The following is a 19,679-nucleotide window of genomic DNA, read 5'->3' on the forward strand; positions in this document are numbered from 1 at the left end:
GCGACAAGAATCAAGTAGTTTCCATGAAATTGAGACTGGCAAAGCCCAGCGGTGAGCTAGAAAAGTATTGCCAATCGGTATGTACGATAGCAATTCGGTATCCTAATCATGTTTCGAGTATCAAGAAGCATACGGGGATAATAGATTTCTGAAGACATTTCCAATAAAGGGCCGTATAACCCGAGGCGAATTCAGATACATTTACACGAGTGAACAAAAAAAATACAAAGCGAAAAGAGATATCATCAACAGCTCAAATATACCTGCTCGCCTCCAAAATCCAAAATTTACCACTGTCTAAGAGTATCAGCTCGAAATGGAAAATCCATAATATTTCTTAGGACGAGAAAGCATTAGCATACCAAGATGCATTTCTTGAATCTCAGAAAATGGTGCGGTTGATTATTTATTGAGTAATTCATAACGTAAGCTTTGGTCCAGCATAATTTCCTGAAAGATGACTGAAGAAAAGGTTCATACTATTCGATATAACCTGCGAATAGAAACCACAAAATCTCTTTTAATTATCAGTTTTTCTTTCACGAATCATAAATCTCTTGAAAATACGTTTTAATAAGCCTAGGAAACTTGCTGAATTCCATAATTCTAACGATTCCTGTATGTTTGGTGAACTTACAAGAAAACAAACCTTTGTTTCTACTGGAGAGCCTCAGTAAGCAGATCTACTTCACCTTTTTTTCTTTGTCCTTTTGCAATTTTGTTTTTGGTTCACTTGAGGTGCATAACTATCACTCCAAACAGTCAGTTGGTCAGTACTTAGTGTATGTCACATTGTTTGTGTTTTTGAAATGCTGCAACTGCAATTGGAGACATGGATTCTTCTTTTAAAAATTGAAGTGGCTTTGTACTTTGTAGCTACAACGACCATTGTACTAGTTGTACCAAAAATAGTCAAGTGGAAATGGATAACGATGTACAGTGGCCATGAAGACTCTAAGCGAAATAATACGCCTCAAATCGTTTCAAGGTTACAAGTTCCCAAGTACTGGTTTTGGCATTTCTATGCGTATACATTCTTTCTCGTCCTGTGCTATGTGTCTCTTGTGCTTTCACATTCATGGCATAGTCCGGTGTTGCAAATGGCAAAGACAGAATTACTATACAGTAGAAAAGCACAGGTTTCTCTGGTGCTGTTTCAGATTCATATGTTACGTCGGTTGTATGAAAGCCTGCGCTTTCGCAATAGCGGGTCAAAGATGCTGATAACACATTACTTGTTGGGTTACTTCTTCTATTCACATACCTTTTTAGCTATTCTAATTGCATGTCTGGGGGACTATGAACAATATGCAGGTTGGAAACAAGGAATTGGTCTGGGTTTGTATATATTTGGAAACGTGTGGCAGAATGCAAGTCATGAGCATTTGATTGCACAAAAACACCAGCGATCTTATTTGCCTCTCCAGAAAAGCGGATTTCGCTGGATTGCAGGATCTCATTACTTTGGAGAAGTTATCCTCTATACAGGTTTCCTATGTATGATGAATCACTGGATCATATGGCTTGTCTACGGATGGATTCTGGGTAGTATGATCACTATTGCAACCTCGTACTCGCAAACATCGAAGCAAGCCTCTCGTAAACCACAAACTGCCAATAGCCGGCCGAAATGGATCATTTTTCCTCTCCTTTACTAAGTGGGTTCACAGGAAGTGTGAATAAAACACAAAACTATATAATAAAAGCATGTAGTTTCATTAAAAAGAGAATTCATAACTTTCGAGAGTAGTAGATCAATGAAATATTGTCTTGACGTTGATAAATATTAGAAATCTTCAAAACAGCCTCCAAAATAAAAAATAAAAAGTAAAAAGAGAAAACAGAGAGAAAGAAGGAGGATGACGGAAGAGGAACAAGGAGAAATTTCATTGCAAGTTTTCCGTAACGATCGTAATAAGTATCGGGTTAAATTTAACGTACATTCCTTGTTTTGTTGTATCAAAAAGAAATGAAGGAGTACAAAACAAAGGATGGCAAAGAGAGCAGCCGTTCTGCTGAAACATTCGGTTGCAAAACTTGGACTTACTTTTGCGAACGCGAAAGGTAGTGGTAAACGATAATTAGGAACATCATGGAAACACCAAAGGTACTTACAATGTTTTGAAGCTGCGTATCAGTCATGATGATGGAGAGAACCTTTAAATTTGTCTTTGTTTACAGAGAGTTGCAAAGGAAAGGATGAATTGTTGCAGATGAGACACAAGCGATCATTGCTTACGATAGGGTGTTCCGTAGCGTTATAAGACGATTCCGTAATCCAAGGTAATACGACAAGATCGAGTTTCTTTTTGTTTTTGTTTTCTACATTCTCAAAAAAGAAACGAATAAGAAAACGAAATAGAAAAAAAACAAAAAGAAGAAGAAACGCGTTTTGTGTCGGAAAACTCTCTTTTCCTTTTACAGAAACATTTTCCCTGTTTATCATCCTAAACGATCACTATTGGACGATATTATACTATCTTTATTCAATATAACGAATGATTTGTTAAAACACAAACAAAAGTCCGATACCTTAATGGAAGAGCAGGGTGTTTTCGACTGAATATGAAACATTTCTCTTGTATTTTTTTAAACACAGTAGCTATTTAGAAAACTCTCGGTCTTCAATGAATGGATATAAACAGGAATGGATCGACTAGTTCATCACGAGGACTGAAAACATTCCTTAATTGCATTCAGCCAAAATCACCAACAATCATATGAATGCAGCCTATCTATTCTACTTAGTAAGTACTTAGTAAACAAACAAAACAACCTGTTCACTTGTTGCCATTAGCATATAGAAGCCGATCTTTATGATTCAGCAATATCGATATTTGTTCTAATTCATCCTCGATAAAATGATATTATTCGTATTAACAAATTTCCCTAAAACGATGTCTGATTTTCCTATCATATGGAAGGAAGTAGTAAAACATAGTAGTGGGTAGAAATGAAAAGAAAAGCACAACAAAAGGGTTAAACCGTAGCATAAGCAATTGGTAGAGATCCTTAAATGCAATTAGGATAGACAAGGTTTAGAAAATCTTGTTTCAAAGGCTTAGGATGACTGGAAAAAACGAAAGCAGTTCAAAATCCAAGTCTACACTTGCCAACGGCACAAGGAATGAAGCATAAATAGAGGTTTCAGACTCTTTCTGACGGTCCCATACCCTTGTGTTAATAATGCTACTTTTCCTTCCATTGTTTGCGGGAATCGTCTTTGTTTACATTTCAATCTATGATAAATCTTGCTTACGTAAATTTATCGTACCATAAAAAAATATCGTTATGTTGAATTCGAAGCTGGCGTCCAAACCACTATTCTGGAAAAGTATTTGAAAGCAAAACGTCATCCCCAGCGAGGCTATGCTCTGGACCGTGTTATGTACATAAGCGATGTCGCGTAAGCAGCATCGGGTTTTCTAAGTATAAAAGGGGCTTTTCGAACTTGTAAAGAACCATCATCTACTACAGCAAAACACCAGAGTTTTGAACTGTAATTTCATTATTTACGCGTTAATCATTAGATTTTAACCACATTTTCTTAAAAAGTACACAAAATGGTGAACCAAATTTCCAAGACTGAAGACTTCAAGGCTGTCATTGCTCAAGACAAGCTTGTTGTTGTCGACTTCTTTGCTACTTGGTGCGGTCCTTGCAAGGCCATTGCTCCTAAGGTTGAACAATTTTCCAAGACCTATAGCAATGCTGAGTTTATCAAGGTCGATGTCGATGAATTGAGCGAGATCGCTGCTGAGGCTGGTGTTCATGCTATGCCCTCCTTCTTCCTCTACAAGAAGGGCCAAAAGGTCGCTGAAGTTGTTGGTGCCAACCCTGCCAAACTCGAAGCTGTTATCAAGGAAAACCTTTAAATGTGATGAAAGTATTGTTTCCTATAGTTTAGGTTAATTATACCCATCACTGTTGATGACTCGAGATCTCTCCTCTGTTAATTTTGTTTTGTGTTGAATATTTGAATGAATGAAATAGAATCTATTCACTTTTAATAAAAAAAGGAAACAGTTATATCTGAAGCTTTTTTCAAAAGAATTGCCATAAGAAAAGTTTGCTTGGTATATAAGTAGTAGACATAGTTCACTTTGTAAAGTAAGAAAGAAATGCGGAATCAGGAACTTTGTCTTATGATAAGAATGCTTCTTTTCATGTAGCAACGTTCAGTGCAAATATCCCATTTCCTTGGAAGAGCATTTCTACCTTCGCTACTTCATTATGACCGTATGAAAACATTTGAGAACCATAATCTGACTGTCTTTGTATTTTCTTTGCTCATCTCATGAATATTTTTCTGGAAAATAATACTTATTTGTTTTTATTAAATCTCGTTTCAAGTTTTTGTTGGTATTTTTACTTTTTTTTTTTTTCGTTGAGTTTATTTACGTTTCTTTGGGTCTTTAACAGCCAGTAGTTTAAGCTGGTTCTCATTATTTGTACGTAAATTAGTGAATGAAAACGACTTGTGAAATAAAAAACTGTTCATTCTGTTTCACTTGTTTTTGTCCATTTCAGTCATAGACAGCCCTTCCCTTTTTCATTTGTCCTACCATGCTCGTCCCCTCACCCATTCGAACGGGTCTAAACCGGTTTGATCCTATTCTCTTAATCCTTCGCTTTCTTTCGTCACGATGGTTCCAGCCCAACCGCATCCTATGGCTCGAAATTCCCTTTGTCATACTCATTATTTCCAATGTCCCCTATACAGAAATCGACTGGATTGCTTACATGGAGCAAATCAGTGGCTTCCTGTCTGGTGAACGAGACTACCGGATGCTATATGGCTCTACCGGCCCTCTCGTATATCCAGGTGGTCATGTTTTACTGTATACGTTGCTATATTTCATGACAGATCGCGGTACCAATATCACCAAAGCTCAATACATATTCGCTTTTGTCTACTGGTCTGCTAGTTTTGTTGTTGGCTGTATCTTCAGAACCGTCCACGCTCCCCTATATCTTTATGGGCTGCTGATCTTGTCCAAACGTCTTCACAGTATTTTCATCTTGAGACTCTTTAATGACAGTTTCAATAGCCTTTTTGCTTCTTTGTTCATTTTTTTTGCTTGCAAAAAAAAGTGGAAGGTCTCTTCCATTTTTTTGAGCATTGCTTGTTCCATTAAGATGTCGTCGCTCCTTTTTCTTCCAGCTTATTTAGTTGTGCTCCTGCAAGCTGTTGGACCAAAAAAGACTTGGCTCAACATTTTCACGTTTCTCTTCGTTCAAGCTCTTTTCTCAGTTCCCTTTTCTGGTTTTTTCTGGAGCTACTTGTCTCAAGCCTTCGACTTTGGTAGAGTCTTTGATTATAAATGGACAGTGAACTGGCGGTTTCTTCCAAAATCTATCTTTTATTCTCCTCTTTTTTCTCTAACTGTCCTATCCTTTCATGTTCTTCTCCTGACTACCTTTGCTATCAAGAAATGGAACTACCCATCGAAAGCTTCTCCTCTTCAAATGGTGAGGTCCATGTTGACCCTTCAGCCACTTCCATCAGTAGCTCCCATTTCTGTTAATTTTATTTTAACAACCTTGACCACTAGCAACCTCATTGGTATCCTTTGTGCTCGCTCACTGCATTATCAGTTTTACGCTTGGTTTGCTTGGTATGTTCCCTACATGCTTTATCAAGCCAAGCTTTCCATGCTACAAACATTGCTCTTATGGGGACTTCAAGAGTATGCTTGGAATGTCTTTCCAAGCACCACTATTTCTTCCATCACTGCTGTTTCTATCCCAGCTATTATTATTTACAGACTGCTGACGAGGAACCCTAAGCGACCGTAAATTTCATCTCCAAGCTTTCTATTAAAAAAAAAAAAGACGTGTATCTTCAGCAGCTAACCTACTACTTATCAACATAGCTGATCTACTATTTTACCGTTCGTCTAAACAAAAATGTCCTTTTTAATATTTTATTAATTCATTAATATACATAATCTTGAGCAAAGGAAAAGCATCGTCATAATTATGAATTTTCTCGTCAAAGAAACTTCTCAGGGGATTGACAGATTGTTAAAATTTCATTATTTAATCATTCGAAGATTTCCTTTGTTTACAATACACTGACTGGTAATAAATCCTTACAAAATTTCCTGATATTTGAATCAACATCTAAAGAATTAGTACCGGTCAAAGCATCGTTTTCGTTTTTGTCTATTAGGTATATGGGAAAAGTCTGAAAAATATATACTCATTTATATTTACCATCAAAACAAGTCACAGTTGTTTCATTGCAAGTCATTATATGGGAAACTGGATTACGCAAGGATGCGTTATATAAATGTAAACAAATAGGAAACAAGAAGGAAATGAATGTATTTTGTTGTTTCGTATCGTGTTTCGAGTTCATTCATTTCTTTTCTATAATTCAATCAAATAATTTACCTTTTAAAAATGGTGAAACCGTTTGCTGTTGGTTTCTTCACTATAACATAGATCACTGATACAACATATAATCCTTGACTTTATAAATCATATGTAGTATAGCATGCGAAACCATTTTCTGAAAAGAAACTACGGAATTGAATAAAAGGGCTGTGCATTCAAACAAAACCTGTTGAGGACGGGAGATAATATCCATAGGGAGCTGTATCATAAAGGACAGAAGGCTTCCGTCTGATAGCCAAAGAAAGAATTAAATAGAAAATGGAAATAAAGGCTCTCCTTGGATGGATTTGAGCGTTCGAGTAAGTGGAAGTAGACTTGATTCATCGTCGATTGTACATCGATTTATATTTCGTCAAATATTTCGGATTCTTCATTTAGTATAAGGAATTATAAAGCGTAAGCTTTGATGCTTGTTGCTTATTCCAAGGAATGCTCTAAGCCATGAATGATTTTAGGAAAGTTGGTATGTATATTACAAAACTCTCCATGCCATCCCACATTCTTAGCAGCTTCAACGTCCTTTATAAGATCATCTCCAAAGTGAAGACATTCCTTAGGAGCTGGATATTCTCCAGTTAGTTGACCGGTCTTGTTTCTGACATATTCAAATATGCCTTTCTCTGGTTTCTGACATCCAATGTCATAAGAGAATGCATAAACATTAATTAAATCAGCAAACCCACAGCTTTTAAACACAGAATAAATACGATCATCTGTATTTGAAATGATGCCAACTACATAACCCTTTTCTTGGGCGTTTCTTCTCAAAAACCCCTCAAACAGTGGATGAATATGATATGCTGATTTTGTAGAGTAGTGATTCCACAAATCCTCTGCCATCATATTAGGGATCGGACACGGGAATGAATTCTTAATAACCTAGAGATATGTCAGTCTTTCTTTTATCCATGGTTTCATTCATTTCAAAAATCAAGTGAAATTTCTTCTTCTTTTGTTTCTTAAATTTATAATTACCTTAAACCACCATTCACGAGGATTTAATCCATCATTGAGCCCTTGTTTTTTATGCATCTTACTCATTTCTTGGAAAGCTCAAGCTCGTATTAGTCAATTTCAATACAAAACTATAACTCTTAAACATACCATGATCGCTGTTCCTTTTAACTTGCTCCAGAGACACTGATATTCCATACTTTCGTGCCATCTCATAATAAACAAATGGCACAGGCTTTGCCAACTGTAAAATTGTACCGAATGCGTCAAATGTGATTAATTTCAGCTTTCTCATAATGCAATCTTATTCAGAGTTCACACTTTTATACCTTGAGTTAACGATGGGTAGTTTATATGCTTACTAGGATGACTAGATACTTCTACCTGGAGGTATTGAAAGAACACGATTCTGTGCCAAATTAAATTTGTAAGAATGCTAATCAATTCATTTAAAATATTAAGTTATCGGTCATGAAAAAAAAGATTCTAGTATAGACATTAACTGCCTTATGTCTTTCATCATAAGCGCCATACTAAAATATTTCATTCTTAAATAAACATCAATAATGAAAACAATGGGATAACGAGAGTGTTGCGATTTTCTATCTCATTTAAGAGACACATCATAAATATCAAAACGTCGAAACGAGTCTTTTAAAGTCTTTCATCAATAGCATCCACGTAGTGCCAAATAGTGCCCATAGGTAGTTTTAGCCATTTGTCAATTGTTCCATCAGCAACGTGATCTTCAATGGATGTTATCCTTCCTACCATCCAGTCACGAGAATTAAGCTTTGAGATGTCTTGGATTTTTAGATAATAGTTCGGAGCATTAACGTTGAACGCAGCCCAAATACGCTGACCTTGAATATAACGGCGAGTCGGTAAAAACAAAGCCAAACATCCTTGCTTAAAATTTCGCAAAGAAACTTTGGTTTGGGATTCTAATATGGCTTTCAAGGCCTTATCTCGATTAGACTGGAACTCACGCTTCCAGCGAAGTTCATTATTATGGGCTTCAATGATAACATTTACCACGAACTCATGAAATGAGTCAATATCTAAAGAAGCCATTCGATTCATAAATTGCTGGAAGGACTGGTCAGTATCATCATTGTCCATCCAGTACAGATATTGCAAATCTTTGGAACTAAATTGTACTTGTCGATCAGAGCCATTACAGAAACCATCACGATCCACTTCTTGGCCAGCTTGTCCCACACATTCTTGCAAAACGGTCCGTAGTTCATGACAACGGAAAACTAAAGTAAAAAGCTTTTGAGTTAAAACCTTACATTGCTCTCTTCTGGATTCTGCAACTTCCTCTATTTTCTTTTGTTCTTGAGTTGCTAATGCTTTTTCCTCCAAAAGCTTCTTGACTAATTGAGAATCTTTAGCCATTTCTGAAAGCTCTTCCTGCTGTCTTAACGTAGTGATTTCATTCTTGAAGACATCACAAATCTCCTGTAACTTTGAAACTTTACTTTCAAAGACTGAGCAAAATGACATGATATTTTGCTTTTCATCAAAAGCATGTGATAATTTCACAACTGGATTCTCGTTTTGCGATCCCTCATTTCTTAAAGAAGAGTCATCTGCACGCGGAGGTTTATCGTTATATTTTGCTAAGAGCTCTTCATTTTCCGTTTCCAAGAAATGCACACGCTCTTTTTTAGAGTTTAACTCTATTGAAAGGTTGCTATTTCTTTTTACTACTTCGCCTAACTCGTGACGAAGTTGTTCTACCTCAACCTGATATTTGGACGCAAGACCCTCAGAAAAAGACGTTTTACGTTGGGAAAATTTTCTTATAATGTTTAAAGGAACAATACTGGGGGAAGTCCGATAAAATGGCTGCGAACCATCATCCATTACATCTGCGCGAGGTGTGTTTGGTTGGGCCATATCATTTAGATTTGTATTAATAGGTAAATGTCGCTGCTGCAACATTATAGTTTCCAGGTTGTTACAACGGTTTTGATAGATAGCTAATCGTTCTTGAAGTGCTGCGATTTCTTGATTATTACTAGGTAATGCATCACCTTGCAAAGGATTAGGAAATCCAAGCGACTCTGAAAGACGATTGCTAAGAATATGCAAAAAATTTTGATATTTGGGCTCGGCTTGAAGATTGTTTAGGAAGGCAGACAGCTCGCTTCGTGTAATTGTAGGAAGATATCTTAACTGGTCATGATTAAATAAGAAATTAGAGAATTGACTCAGCCAGGATTTTCGGGTATTAGACTCTTTCTCTTGGTCTATGGGAAGGGTACTTCTGTGATTTGCATTATAGGATGCTTGCCATTCAGTTCTTCGTAGAGCTTCCATTAAAATGTCAGCAAAAAGAGAATATATATTTTGACATTGGGAAATGATTAATTTGCTTCGATCTAATTCCTCGGCGATATGGCGTAAGTATTCGTATAAGGTGTCATATTTTAGAGAAACTTTAAAAAAAGCAAGCCAAAAAGATTTTAACGTAATCAACGATGATTTTCTGGAATCGAGAAAAGAGCATGCGTAACCATGCAAGTCGTTTACCAGAACCGATAGCTGTTGCACATGATGAACATGGACTCGAATTTTACTATCTAACAAAGTTGGGTCTTTCGCCAGCTCAAAACAGTGCTCCAGCAGATCCTTCAAATCGCAATTAATTGTTTCAGTAAACTTGGTTATTTGTTGAAATAAAGAATAGGCTTCTTCCATAGAGGAATGCTCTTTGAAAGGGGAAACAACAATGCTATTTGTAGCCGCGATGCATTGCTGAACACGTTTTTGAGCTTCAGAATATTGAGAAGAAATAGAGTTCAACCAAGAATCTAGCTTAACCCAGTTTGGAGATAACAGTTTATGAGTCGTAATAGGCAAAGAGCCAACTGGCATAGCCAAAAAATCACGGAGGAGGTCGTTAATGGAGACCTTTTCTAATCGCTCATAAAAGACGACCAACAACTCCTTCATCCCAGACTGACGCCGTTGTAAATAATTCATCGCTACCGTCGGGGCACTCAGACTAGTGGTCATTTGATTATGATGAAGAGTCAATTCCTCGTATAAGTTGTAAGACGCATGAATGAAATCAGCTATTTCCTGACGGTATTCAAGCAATTTCTCTTTCCATGGAAAGGAAACAAATTTGTCTTTTTCAACCTCAAAATTAGGTAAGCTATTGACGAAACTACCCACTTCAAGGCTGGGAAGAGAAGGGGTACCTTCTGGAATGCTAAATTTTAACAAGTTTTGGTCAAGTACGTAGATAACCACATTACTGTCATCATCCAGTAATGTCTCATTCAAAGACATGCCGTTCGGAAGCAACAATTTCGCATCATCACTCAAGTCAATATCAAGCTTCATAATCCAGGAAACCAAGTCCTGTGGAGTCCAATGGACATCTTCAATTGTCCAGCTCTTTCCCGAAAAAGAATCATTTAATTTAAAACGCATAATACTCACTCCTGTTGCTCACTTTCACCCTCATCCATTCAATGCCACCATTCACTTTCCACGACGACTGCTTCTTTCCTATGCTTTTAGCGAGTGTCTCTATCGAGTTCGGCGATATACTTAAAATTTATTTCACACACCAGGTTGTTTTCCTTACTGGTAGGCGTATGCAAAGGCCAAGTTTATATAGTCACACAAACAATGCCCCCCCTTATATTAGCTCGCGGAAGTGAGCCTTAATCTCAACTTTCTTTTTAAAAATTATTACTTTATAAATAAAGAAATTTGTCTAGTTATAATAATTACAAATTGTATGGATTGACTTTTGAAGTTGGTGTTGGTATGGGAAGTGCTGAATGACCTAAACCAACCCAACCCGATAGTTCCTTTCCATTAGCATATACCCACCGTCATCCTAATTACTTTGAATTTTGGCACGCCAATGAAAAGAAATTAATTTCTTAGTCTTGTTTTCATCATTCTTTTATACTTGACGATCTTTTTTGAAGCATTGTATACCCATCTCATTGATATATTGATATCAAACGCGTTGAATCGCTTCAACATTAATTGGCGTTGCTCTGTTTTCTTGTTATATTTTCGCTTTTCGTTTTCGTTTTCTCGTACTTTTTGATTTAATTAGCATCTTTAAACTGCTCACTTTCTTTAATATAGAATAGGAGATCTGCTATTCATTTAATTTTTCTCATGCTTTTTAAAAATCTTATTATTTCATCCTCAAACTTGTTCCACTACTTTTTTTAGGTTTTATTGTCATTTTTATAGAAAGCTTTCATGGCAGATATACATAGCCGCTATGAACTTTTAATGGCCGTTATGGGCCCTCCAAACAGGAGGCCTTCACAACCGGAGTCAACAAAGCGTCCAGAAGAAACTCTCCCTGTTGTTATTACGCATTCTGACTCATATGAAAATATTCAGCCCTTATCACACAGTCTTTCGGTTTCGGATCAAGTCAACTCTCCTCCTAATGATTCTATGAAAGATACGTTAGCCCGTCTTTCCCATGTATCTCGTGAACCTTCCGATGAATCATCTCCATTGTCTTCATATACCTCGCCTCGTTCTAGTGAATCCTTTGAAAGCCAGTCCTCTACAGCGTCAAGGAGCTTTGATAAGCATGTACCTTATGAACTCAGTGACTCCCGTGAAGAGTCCCCTCTAGTTGAACAATTCATAACATTCGTCAGCTGTAAGGATACTCAAAGGGGAACAATCTTAAATCAATTTCTCTTTCCCCACTTGAATAGTCTCTCTGTACAAGGTTTACCGGAAGTGGAATTGGGTAAGACGCGTCATATTCTTTACAATTGGTGGGCTTTTCTTATACGACTATTGGAAACTACTCACGTATCAGTATCTGAGAGACTTATTTTCATCAAGTCGGTAATTTCTATCGCCGAACATTCCTGTTGGAAAGAGATTGAACATTCGGAACTATTGAATATGGAACATCAACTCATCTTGTTTGATACTCTTTCTTTTGTAGTACGGCTTCTTACTCAGAAGGTACTACCGCACACCTTGGTAAACTTTTGTGCCAAAATATTGGTTCTTTCTTTTTTTAAACTTGAAAACTTTGCAAAGCATTTTCTTAAAGCACTCACGATTGATAGGAACTTCGTCAGATACATTTCATCAAAGCTAAATACTGATGGAAGAAATCAACCCCAGAAATACATGGCACCATTTTTCCCTGAGCATTTACACTCTATTATGTGCCCGCTGGTTGTCAATAAATTATGTTCAAATCAATTTACCATTGGGTATGGACGGCAACCCATCAAATTTACTGAAAACTGGTTCCATCGTTTCCATTTACCAAAAGGCGGATTATATTTTGAGTTTCTTGCCGAGTATCATTCTTATCTAGCGCAGAACCTTTCGTTCGAACTCCCTCGTGACATGATTTATTATGCTCCTGGTTACATTAATTTACATGCTTATCTTCTTCAGCTCTGTCTAGCTACCATAAACTTGTCAGAGCGGAAATGCTATACGACTGGTGCGTTTATTGAACTCCCTACTTCAAAAAACAATGAATTTAACCCGCCTTCTGAGGTACTTACCATGAAGCCCGCTGTTACTACTACTACGATAGCGATGTTGCAGCAATTGGCAGATCATGTGAAAGGCTTTTTCGAAGCAGTGAAAGATTGCCGGCAACAACAGTTGCGATTATTAGATACTTTAGAGCGTGTACTTCAAGGTGTTGGAAAATTTATTCGCGTTTATGATTTTCAAGCATGCTTTATGTATTGTTCTCTTACAGAGAGCTGGTTTGAGATTTTTTTTAATTATTCTCATCGTCCAGAAGTTTCTTTTTGGGTCGAAGCAATGAAAGGACTAATTAGCACATCGAACCACATAGCAATAGTAAGAAGCATAGTTTTCATCTATACGATATGGCCATACTTGGATCTGAATGCCAAAGAGTTATTTAGCCTTCGGTGGTTGTTGATTCAAGAAACGTTCGAAACCCTCTTCTTGCATAGTTTTCCTCTTGTGCGTGCTTATTTTCACCGTCTTCTGTGCTGGAGACTACTGAAAGTTGATGATGAAAGTGAGACTAAGCTCAAAGCAGAAATAGTTTTGTGCTTGAAAAGATTGCTTAAACATTGCTATTCTGGATATAAGTGTTACACACAAGATTGCTTGAGGGCTGCGAAAACCCTTCCAACAGTGAAGCCTTCAGCGCCTGTACCCATGCGACGCTTGGTCATTGTTTGTAATTCTGAATCCTCTTTGGACAATTATGATGATAGTGCCGAATGTGGGGTTCCTGTCAATCGTAACGAAGAAACTGTCTTTAATAATATATATAGTGATGTAGTAACAATTTCGAACTCTGTCTCAAGTGGCTTAAGGAAGGCCTTTGGCTCTTTTATGAATAATGTGTCCGGATACCATCCCGACAGTGAACTTTCGAAGCAGGCATCAACAACAAACAAATATTTATTTACGCAAGTTATGCAAAATGATAAGAGACAGAAACCTCGCTACCGGTTTACATTTAAAGCATCACATCCTGACACAACTGGATTTGCAAAAAAGAGTGAAAACTTTTCGACAATATTAGAGCATTCCTCTCACGGGATATTACCACTTCAGTCCAAGGTTTTACTTTACAACAGCAATAATGCTTCCGCTCATTACGCTAAAGCTCCGTTAAATGATATTGGTGCTGGCAAATTGGTATATATAAGTCAAGCCTTAGTGGAATGGGCACTGGTGGTTCATGAATTTGATTCCTTCTTCTCCAATCATGAAGACTGTGAAGAAATGAATATTACAGCCCCTTTGCTTACAGTTCGTATTCCCAAATTACATAATTATGCCCAATGTTGATGATGATCGGATATCTACTATTTAATTTTTCTTATTTTCTATTTATGATAATCTACTAATCTGTCGTTCAGGTTTATGCATCTCATTATTCGAAAAATCTCCGGTTTTGGTTTGTTTTCTTAACATAGCGTTTGAATGCATAGTTGCATAGTTGCATAGTTGCATAGTTTAAATATTAATCATTCCAATAATAAATATATTCAACGACTTTACGGAATCTTACAAATGAAAAAATAAACTACTGTTTCAAAAGCAGCATAATCTGTTAAATAAGTTGTATTAGAGCACTTACTTTCTGTTCATCTAGAAGACTACTTCGTAAACTATCAAAAACTGACCTCCTACATGTAATGAACTTGAAAGCTGAATTTGACAGCAATTAGTTTTAAGAATGAGGATAATAACTATGATTTCTGTCTAACTACCGTGTCGATAACAACATTTCTTGCATAACAGACAAAAAGAAAAAAACAATGGTCACAGCCAGGCTCGAACTGGCGACATTCGACTTATTAGATCGACATGATAACCAACTACATCATGCGACCACTTGTTAGACAAAGAATATTTAAGATTAATATAACCAAAAAATATGATACAACAATCAAGGTTTGTTTAGAAAGCGTCAGCTAGACAGATCCCAAATGAATTTATGAATGAACTGGTAACTAAAGAAATGGATGATGGAGAATTCACCGTGGAAAGCCTTTTGGAATGGAACCAGGTGGTAAAACAAAGGTAAGGTGTCTTTTCTTTTGAGGAAACAATATACGAATCCATAATGACAGGAAAGGAAGACCAGAAGTCAGAATGGCTTTTCTAAGGGATTGCTTTTGTTTCAAGATTTAATCGCTAAATTGTAATGTATGAACTAACATGTTTAGAATGGCAGCGGAGCAGGACTATGCTGGAAAGTTAGCTCGATTGACGAAATCCCTGAAAGGAACCGAAAGTAGCCCTGTGTTGAAAGATTTCTACAAGAAAATTAGTAATGAAATTATGAGTTCCAACAAAGAACATCTAGAAGCGTACCGTTATTTCCAGCTTCAGGTCTATGAGCCATTACAGGAACATGTGGAACGTGCGATAAAACGATCTTCTACATCTATACTATCCATGGTATTCTATTTAATACGTACTTTGGCTAATCAATAGGAAGCTACTGATGTACTCTTGGCTAGCATGGAAAATTTTATACTCTACACGAATCCGGAATTTAGCCAGCAACGAGAGAAGTCGCCATCATCTTCTTCTTCACTATTATCCCTTCATTCTTCCAAAGCCAGCCCTGAGCTGGATAGGTCGCTCTCTCCTTCATACATTGAGTATGCTGAGCTAGAAAATCGTACTTCTAAACTAAGTGAGGCATTAACGATGTTACGTCTCAACCCTCTTATTTCAAAAGATTTAAATCACTTTAGCTCTTTAAAAAAGTCGTCTGCGATACCTGAGAATAGAGAGATGCCTTTGCCAGTGAACATGACTCCGTCAGAAACATTAAAAGATACTGCCAAAAGAGACCTGCAAGATTTTCATGCAGTCAACGACCCGGGGAAACATATATTTCCCTCTTCATATACGAAAAAAGAAAGGGTAAATGCTTCGCAAGTGCCCAATACCAGTAGCTGGGAATTTCCTTTGATGTCTTCACCTTCCTCTTCTCGTAATAATTTGTATCCTGAAACTATAAACAATAAAAATTCTGATAAAAATCACATTTCTTCTGGGTTTCCTTCATCAAAGACAGTTCTGTCGGAGAGCGATAGTTTAAAGAAATACTTTTCGACACATCCATTGATAACGCCTGATGGATTTCCTATTTATGCTTACGGTATGTCTTTTCAGTCAGATATTTATTAACTTTTTGATTAGTTCGGGCATTGTATAACTACAGAGCTCTACTTTCTTCAGAAATTAGCATGCGATCAGGCGATGTACTAATTGTCTTGAATCGACAAAAAGACGGCTGGTGGAAGGGTCGTGTTGTTGAACCTACAGTTGGTCCTGTAGGATTGTTTCCTTCTAATTACATTGAAGAATTAAACCCTGCATAACGATAGAATTAATATATTCATTTAGCTAAGATACTGAAAATGGGTATTGTCATATAAACGTCTCATACGAACAATAAAAATCACATAACTATACGCACACAGAACAAACAAAAGAGTAGATCATAACATATTTTTCATCAAACAGAAAATAAGCGAAAACATTCAAGAAAAAAGGATATCTTGTACAAATAAAAACAGATAAAAAAAAAGTACCCCAAAGGCATATGGGCAAATCTTCATATTTACAAATCATTTAAAGTCACAACCAAAGCTAAGCTTTTGTCTGGTTGTCCTCTCGAGACCAAGCATGTTCCTGACGAACCCTTCGCAGGTGCTCCATACTTTCCTTAACGCCAAAGCCGTCTTTCAACAAAATACTGATTTCTTCAATTGTGTAATCAGCAAATTCTGGATAGCAGAAATATGACATAACCCAGCCGGCAGCGCAAAGGCCACCATATAATGCGAACGTGCCAGTAGGAGTGATTTTGTTCATTAGGGTCAAAAAAGTAGCACCGATTGCCAAGTTACTTGCCCAATTTACCGCGGTAGCCATACCTGTACCTAACCCACGAACAGACATTGGGAACAACTCCGATTGCTGCCAAGGAAGATTGCCAAGACCAGAAGCATACGACGCAACATAAACAATCATGGAAATTAAAATAACAATAGCCCATGGATTGCTCTGCCCTGCTGAGAAATTTCCATTTTTGTCTCTCGGTAAGAAATGGAAAGCGACTGCACATACTATGAGTGCGGCAATCATACCTAGTAGAGTAACTAACAATAGTAGCCGACGACCAAACCGATCAATCACTGAGAAAGCAGCAATGGTAAAAACAAAATTGGTTCCAGCTATAATAAGACCAGTTGCGGTTGGATTATCGAATCCGACAGTTTGGAAGATAGTACTTGAAAAGTACATGAGAGAATTGAATCCAGAAAGCTGTTGCAATGCTTGTAAGCTGCAAGCAAGGATGAGAGCACGAAAATTGGAAGGTACAAAATAGAGTTCTTTCAATGTCTTCATAACCTTTTGCAATCTTGTACCAGAAAAAGGATCACGAACACCCTCCTGAATAAGATGAAGTTTAGTTTGAATCTCATATGGATGAGCTGTAGGATAAATACTTGCTAAAGTATTGTAAGCTTTCTCAGCTTTTTCTTTTTTTATCAAAAGGCGAGGAGACTCTGGAAGCCACACCAAAATCACCAATTGAAAGAAAGCTGGAACAATAGCAAGACCTACCATCCAGCGCCAACCATGTTTAACGTGCTCAAAAGCAGTATCGATACCGTATGCAATAACTTGACCAAGGGTAATCAGAAATACATATACGATCACAAGACGACCACGGATTTTAGATGGTGCTAATTCACTTAGGTACAGAGGGACGATGAGGGAAGCTAGACCGACGCCAATACCAATAACAAAACGGCCACCAATCATGTGCCATAAGCTATGGGCAGTAACCTGCACTATAGAGCCAATAATGACGATAATACTAGCAATAGCAATTACCGGTTTTCTACCAAGGAAGTCAGCAAGGGCGCCGGCGGTGATACCACCTATAAGAGCCCCTAGAGAGGTAGATGATGTGATGTATTCTTTGTCCCCGTCGGTTATAGTTTTCCCTAGGCTATTTCCGATAACGACGAGAGCGCCAGAAATAACGCCCGTATCATATCCGAATAAAAGCCCACCGATTCCTGCAGATGCAGCAAGAGCCCAAATTCGTTTGCTTACAGGTTGGCATTCCACAGTATCATTAAATCCATGATGACCAGATAGCGAAAGTTCAGGGTTGATTACCCCCTCATCCACATTTGCAACATCAACCGATTTTTTTGAGGCTTTCTCTCTTGATTCTAATTCTAAAGGAGTTTCAAAAGGATTCTCATGGCTCGATTGAACATCGTGGGGGAATGCCTCATTGTCGACAAAGCTTGGAGATTTTTGTCGTCCTAAATCCATAAGGGAATATAATAAAAATAGATAAACAATAAAAGAAGAATTATTTAAAACAAGGTTGTCTCTTTTCGGGCAGGATTCTAAAAATATCAAAAACCGTTTGGTGGAAGTAGTATTTATCAAAAGTAAACAAATAACAATTCCGACTACAAGACTCTTCCTTCCCAACGGAGACTTTAATTAGTTATATTTAGGGAATCTTTATGTTCGAAATTTACACCTTTCTTTATAAAGCTATAAACGAATATGAGGAAGAAAGTAAAACGTGGGGTAAAAACAGAGAAAGAACAATAGGGGTGGGTATATAAGAGAACACAATTAAAAAATTGATGGTATAACAATGTAATAAAATAAATAATCCTTAGAACGAACGAAAGGTGAAGAAGCAATTATTGGCGAAAATGAACGGAAGAATGTAAACACGAATGACGAAAAACGAAAGGAAAAAGCAAGGAGACTTAACGCAGTGACGTTTCAAGAACTAAATGTCAAAGTCAATGGTTAGAAATTTCTAACCCATGAGAAAGAACGCTGTCTTTCGTGAATTGTTGAAAATTTTCGACTTACGAGACTCGACACGTAGACGAACTCTATTTAGTAATCTTCATATACGTTTAAGGAATTTTTCAGATGTTTTCCTCTCACAATTGCCCTTCTAACAAGAATTGCACTTTTATAAGGCGTGAAGAGGAATCGATGGACTCATACGTGTGTCTGGGAAGGATATATATTCAGAGATCTGTTACTCGAAGATGTTACTCGGATATCTTATTATCAAAGAGATATCACATTAACAGCTATTTGAAGAAAAAGAATAAACAAAGAAATAACACAAGACAAGGACAAACAGATAGTTAATAATATATTCATACATTTAATTAATTCTGAAAGTTTTATTGTAGGAAGAATTGAACGATTGAGGTATTGAAACACATTTTTCTCTTTGTTGACACCGGTAGTTTAGCAGAATCCACTACCACTTTCTCGAGTTCTTGCTTCCAGAATAAAAAGACAAAAGAAACCAGGAGTTGTATGATTCACATATACAATCCTTGAAGTCTATAGCTCGAAATCGCATTGCTTAGTTTCGTCATATTGGTTTGGCTTGATAGGATTCTTTGTTTATTGTCGGTCTTTTTTTTTTATGAAATCATTTAATGTACTGTTTGTAGAAATGGAGCGCATTGTTTGTTTGTATACTTAATGCTCTATACAGATTCTATAACTGTCATCAAAATGCGAAAGGTTGACTTTTATGAGCAACAGTTTTCTGTAAATTAATTCTTTTTTGTTTTATGAACGTTGTAGTTGTGAGATAACAAACGAAATAGGATAGTTGGTTCTATTAGAAAAGATATTTGAGATGAGCATGTGAAACTGGTTGAATGATTTGGTTTCTATAACAAATAAAACGTTTATAAAAGGATCTTCAACTGTCTTTACTCTTTACCGTTCAGTAAATCACACTCTAAACA

General features: G+C 37.0%; 9 protein-coding genes and 1 non-coding gene across 10 annotated transcripts; 6 read left to right on the top strand and 4 right to left on the bottom strand.

Annotated features, from left to right (window-relative positions):
- Positions 1-275: 275 nt before the first annotated feature.
- Positions 276-1,780, top strand: SPOG_01754 (steroid dehydrogenase). Its single transcript, XM_013166858.1, has one exon. The coding sequence runs from the start codon at positions 810-812 to the stop codon at positions 1,656-1,658; it is 849 nt and encodes a 282-aa protein (XP_013022312.1). The 5' UTR covers positions 276-809; the 3' UTR covers positions 1,659-1,780.
- A 1,650-nt stretch (positions 1,781-3,430) lies between these two features.
- On the top strand, positions 3,431-4,065 carry SPOG_01755 (cytosolic thioredoxin Trx1). The gene has a single exon (XM_013166859.1). It carries the CDS (start codon positions 3,564-3,566, stop codon positions 3,873-3,875), a length of 312 nt encoding a protein of 103 aa, XP_013022313.1. The 5' UTR covers positions 3,431-3,563; the 3' UTR covers positions 3,876-4,065.
- On the top strand, positions 4,040-6,259 carry SPOG_01756 (dolichol-P-Man dependent alpha(1-3) mannosyltransferase Alg3). Its single transcript, XM_013166860.1, has one exon. The coding sequence runs from the start codon at positions 4,567-4,569 to the stop codon at positions 5,797-5,799; it is 1,233 nt and encodes a 410-aa protein (XP_013022314.1). The 5' UTR covers positions 4,040-4,566; the 3' UTR covers positions 5,800-6,259.
- SPOG_01757 (hydrolase) lies at positions 6,199-7,799 on the bottom strand. The gene is made up of 3 exons (XM_013166861.1): positions 7,507-7,799; positions 7,378-7,454; positions 6,199-7,281 (listed from the first exon to the last, which is right to left on the bottom strand). Exons 1-3 carry the CDS (start codon positions 7,649-7,651, stop codon positions 6,820-6,822), a joined length of 684 nt encoding a protein of 227 aa, XP_013022315.1. The 5' UTR covers positions 7,652-7,799; the 3' UTR covers positions 6,199-6,819.
- SPOG_01758 (Taz1 interacting factor 1) lies at positions 7,741-11,145 on the bottom strand. The gene has a single exon (XM_013166862.1). The coding sequence runs from the start codon at positions 10,804-10,806 to the stop codon at positions 8,011-8,013; it is 2,796 nt and encodes a 931-aa protein (XP_013022316.1). The 5' UTR covers positions 10,807-11,145; the 3' UTR covers positions 7,741-8,010.
- A 27-nt stretch (positions 11,146-11,172) lies between these two features.
- Positions 11,173-14,335, top strand: SPOG_01759 (fungal family protein). The gene has a single exon (XM_013166863.1). The coding sequence runs from the start codon at positions 11,602-11,604 to the stop codon at positions 14,173-14,175; it is 2,574 nt and encodes an 857-aa protein (XP_013022317.1). The 5' UTR covers positions 11,173-11,601; the 3' UTR covers positions 14,176-14,335.
- A 314-nt stretch (positions 14,336-14,649) lies between these two features.
- SPOG_16183 lies at positions 14,650-14,723 on the bottom strand. The gene has a single exon. It is a non-coding gene; the product is annotated as a tRNA-Ile (tRNA).
- A 90-nt stretch (positions 14,724-14,813) lies between these two features.
- Positions 14,814-16,331, top strand: SPOG_01760 (src y domain-containing protein). The gene is made up of 4 exons (XM_013166864.1): positions 14,814-14,913; positions 15,060-15,294; positions 15,331-16,006; positions 16,048-16,331. The coding sequence occupies exons 1-4, from the start codon at positions 14,828-14,830 to the stop codon at positions 16,227-16,229; spliced, it is 1,179 nt and encodes a 392-aa protein (XP_013022318.1). The 5' UTR covers positions 14,814-14,827; the 3' UTR covers positions 16,230-16,331.
- On the bottom strand, positions 15,355-18,893 carry SPOG_01761 (myo-inositol transporter Itr1). The gene has a single exon (XM_013166865.1). The coding sequence runs from the start codon at positions 18,205-18,207 to the stop codon at positions 16,501-16,503; it is 1,707 nt and encodes a 568-aa protein (XP_013022319.1). The 5' UTR covers positions 18,208-18,893; the 3' UTR covers positions 15,355-16,500.
- On the top strand, positions 18,728-19,082 carry SPOG_05283 (uncharacterized protein). The gene has a single exon (XM_013167481.1). The coding sequence runs from the start codon at positions 18,835-18,837 to the stop codon at positions 19,060-19,062; it is 228 nt and encodes a 75-aa protein (XP_013022935.1). The 5' UTR covers positions 18,728-18,834; the 3' UTR covers positions 19,063-19,082.
- Positions 19,083-19,679: the final 597 nt, after the last annotated feature.

The sequence above is a fragment of the Schizosaccharomyces cryophilus genome (genome assembly GCF_000004155.1).
Source record: "Schizosaccharomyces cryophilus OY26 unplaced genomic scaffold supercont4.2, whole genome shotgun sequence".
Taxonomy (NCBI): domain Eukaryota; kingdom Fungi; phylum Ascomycota; class Schizosaccharomycetes; order Schizosaccharomycetales; family Schizosaccharomycetaceae; genus Schizosaccharomyces; species Schizosaccharomyces cryophilus.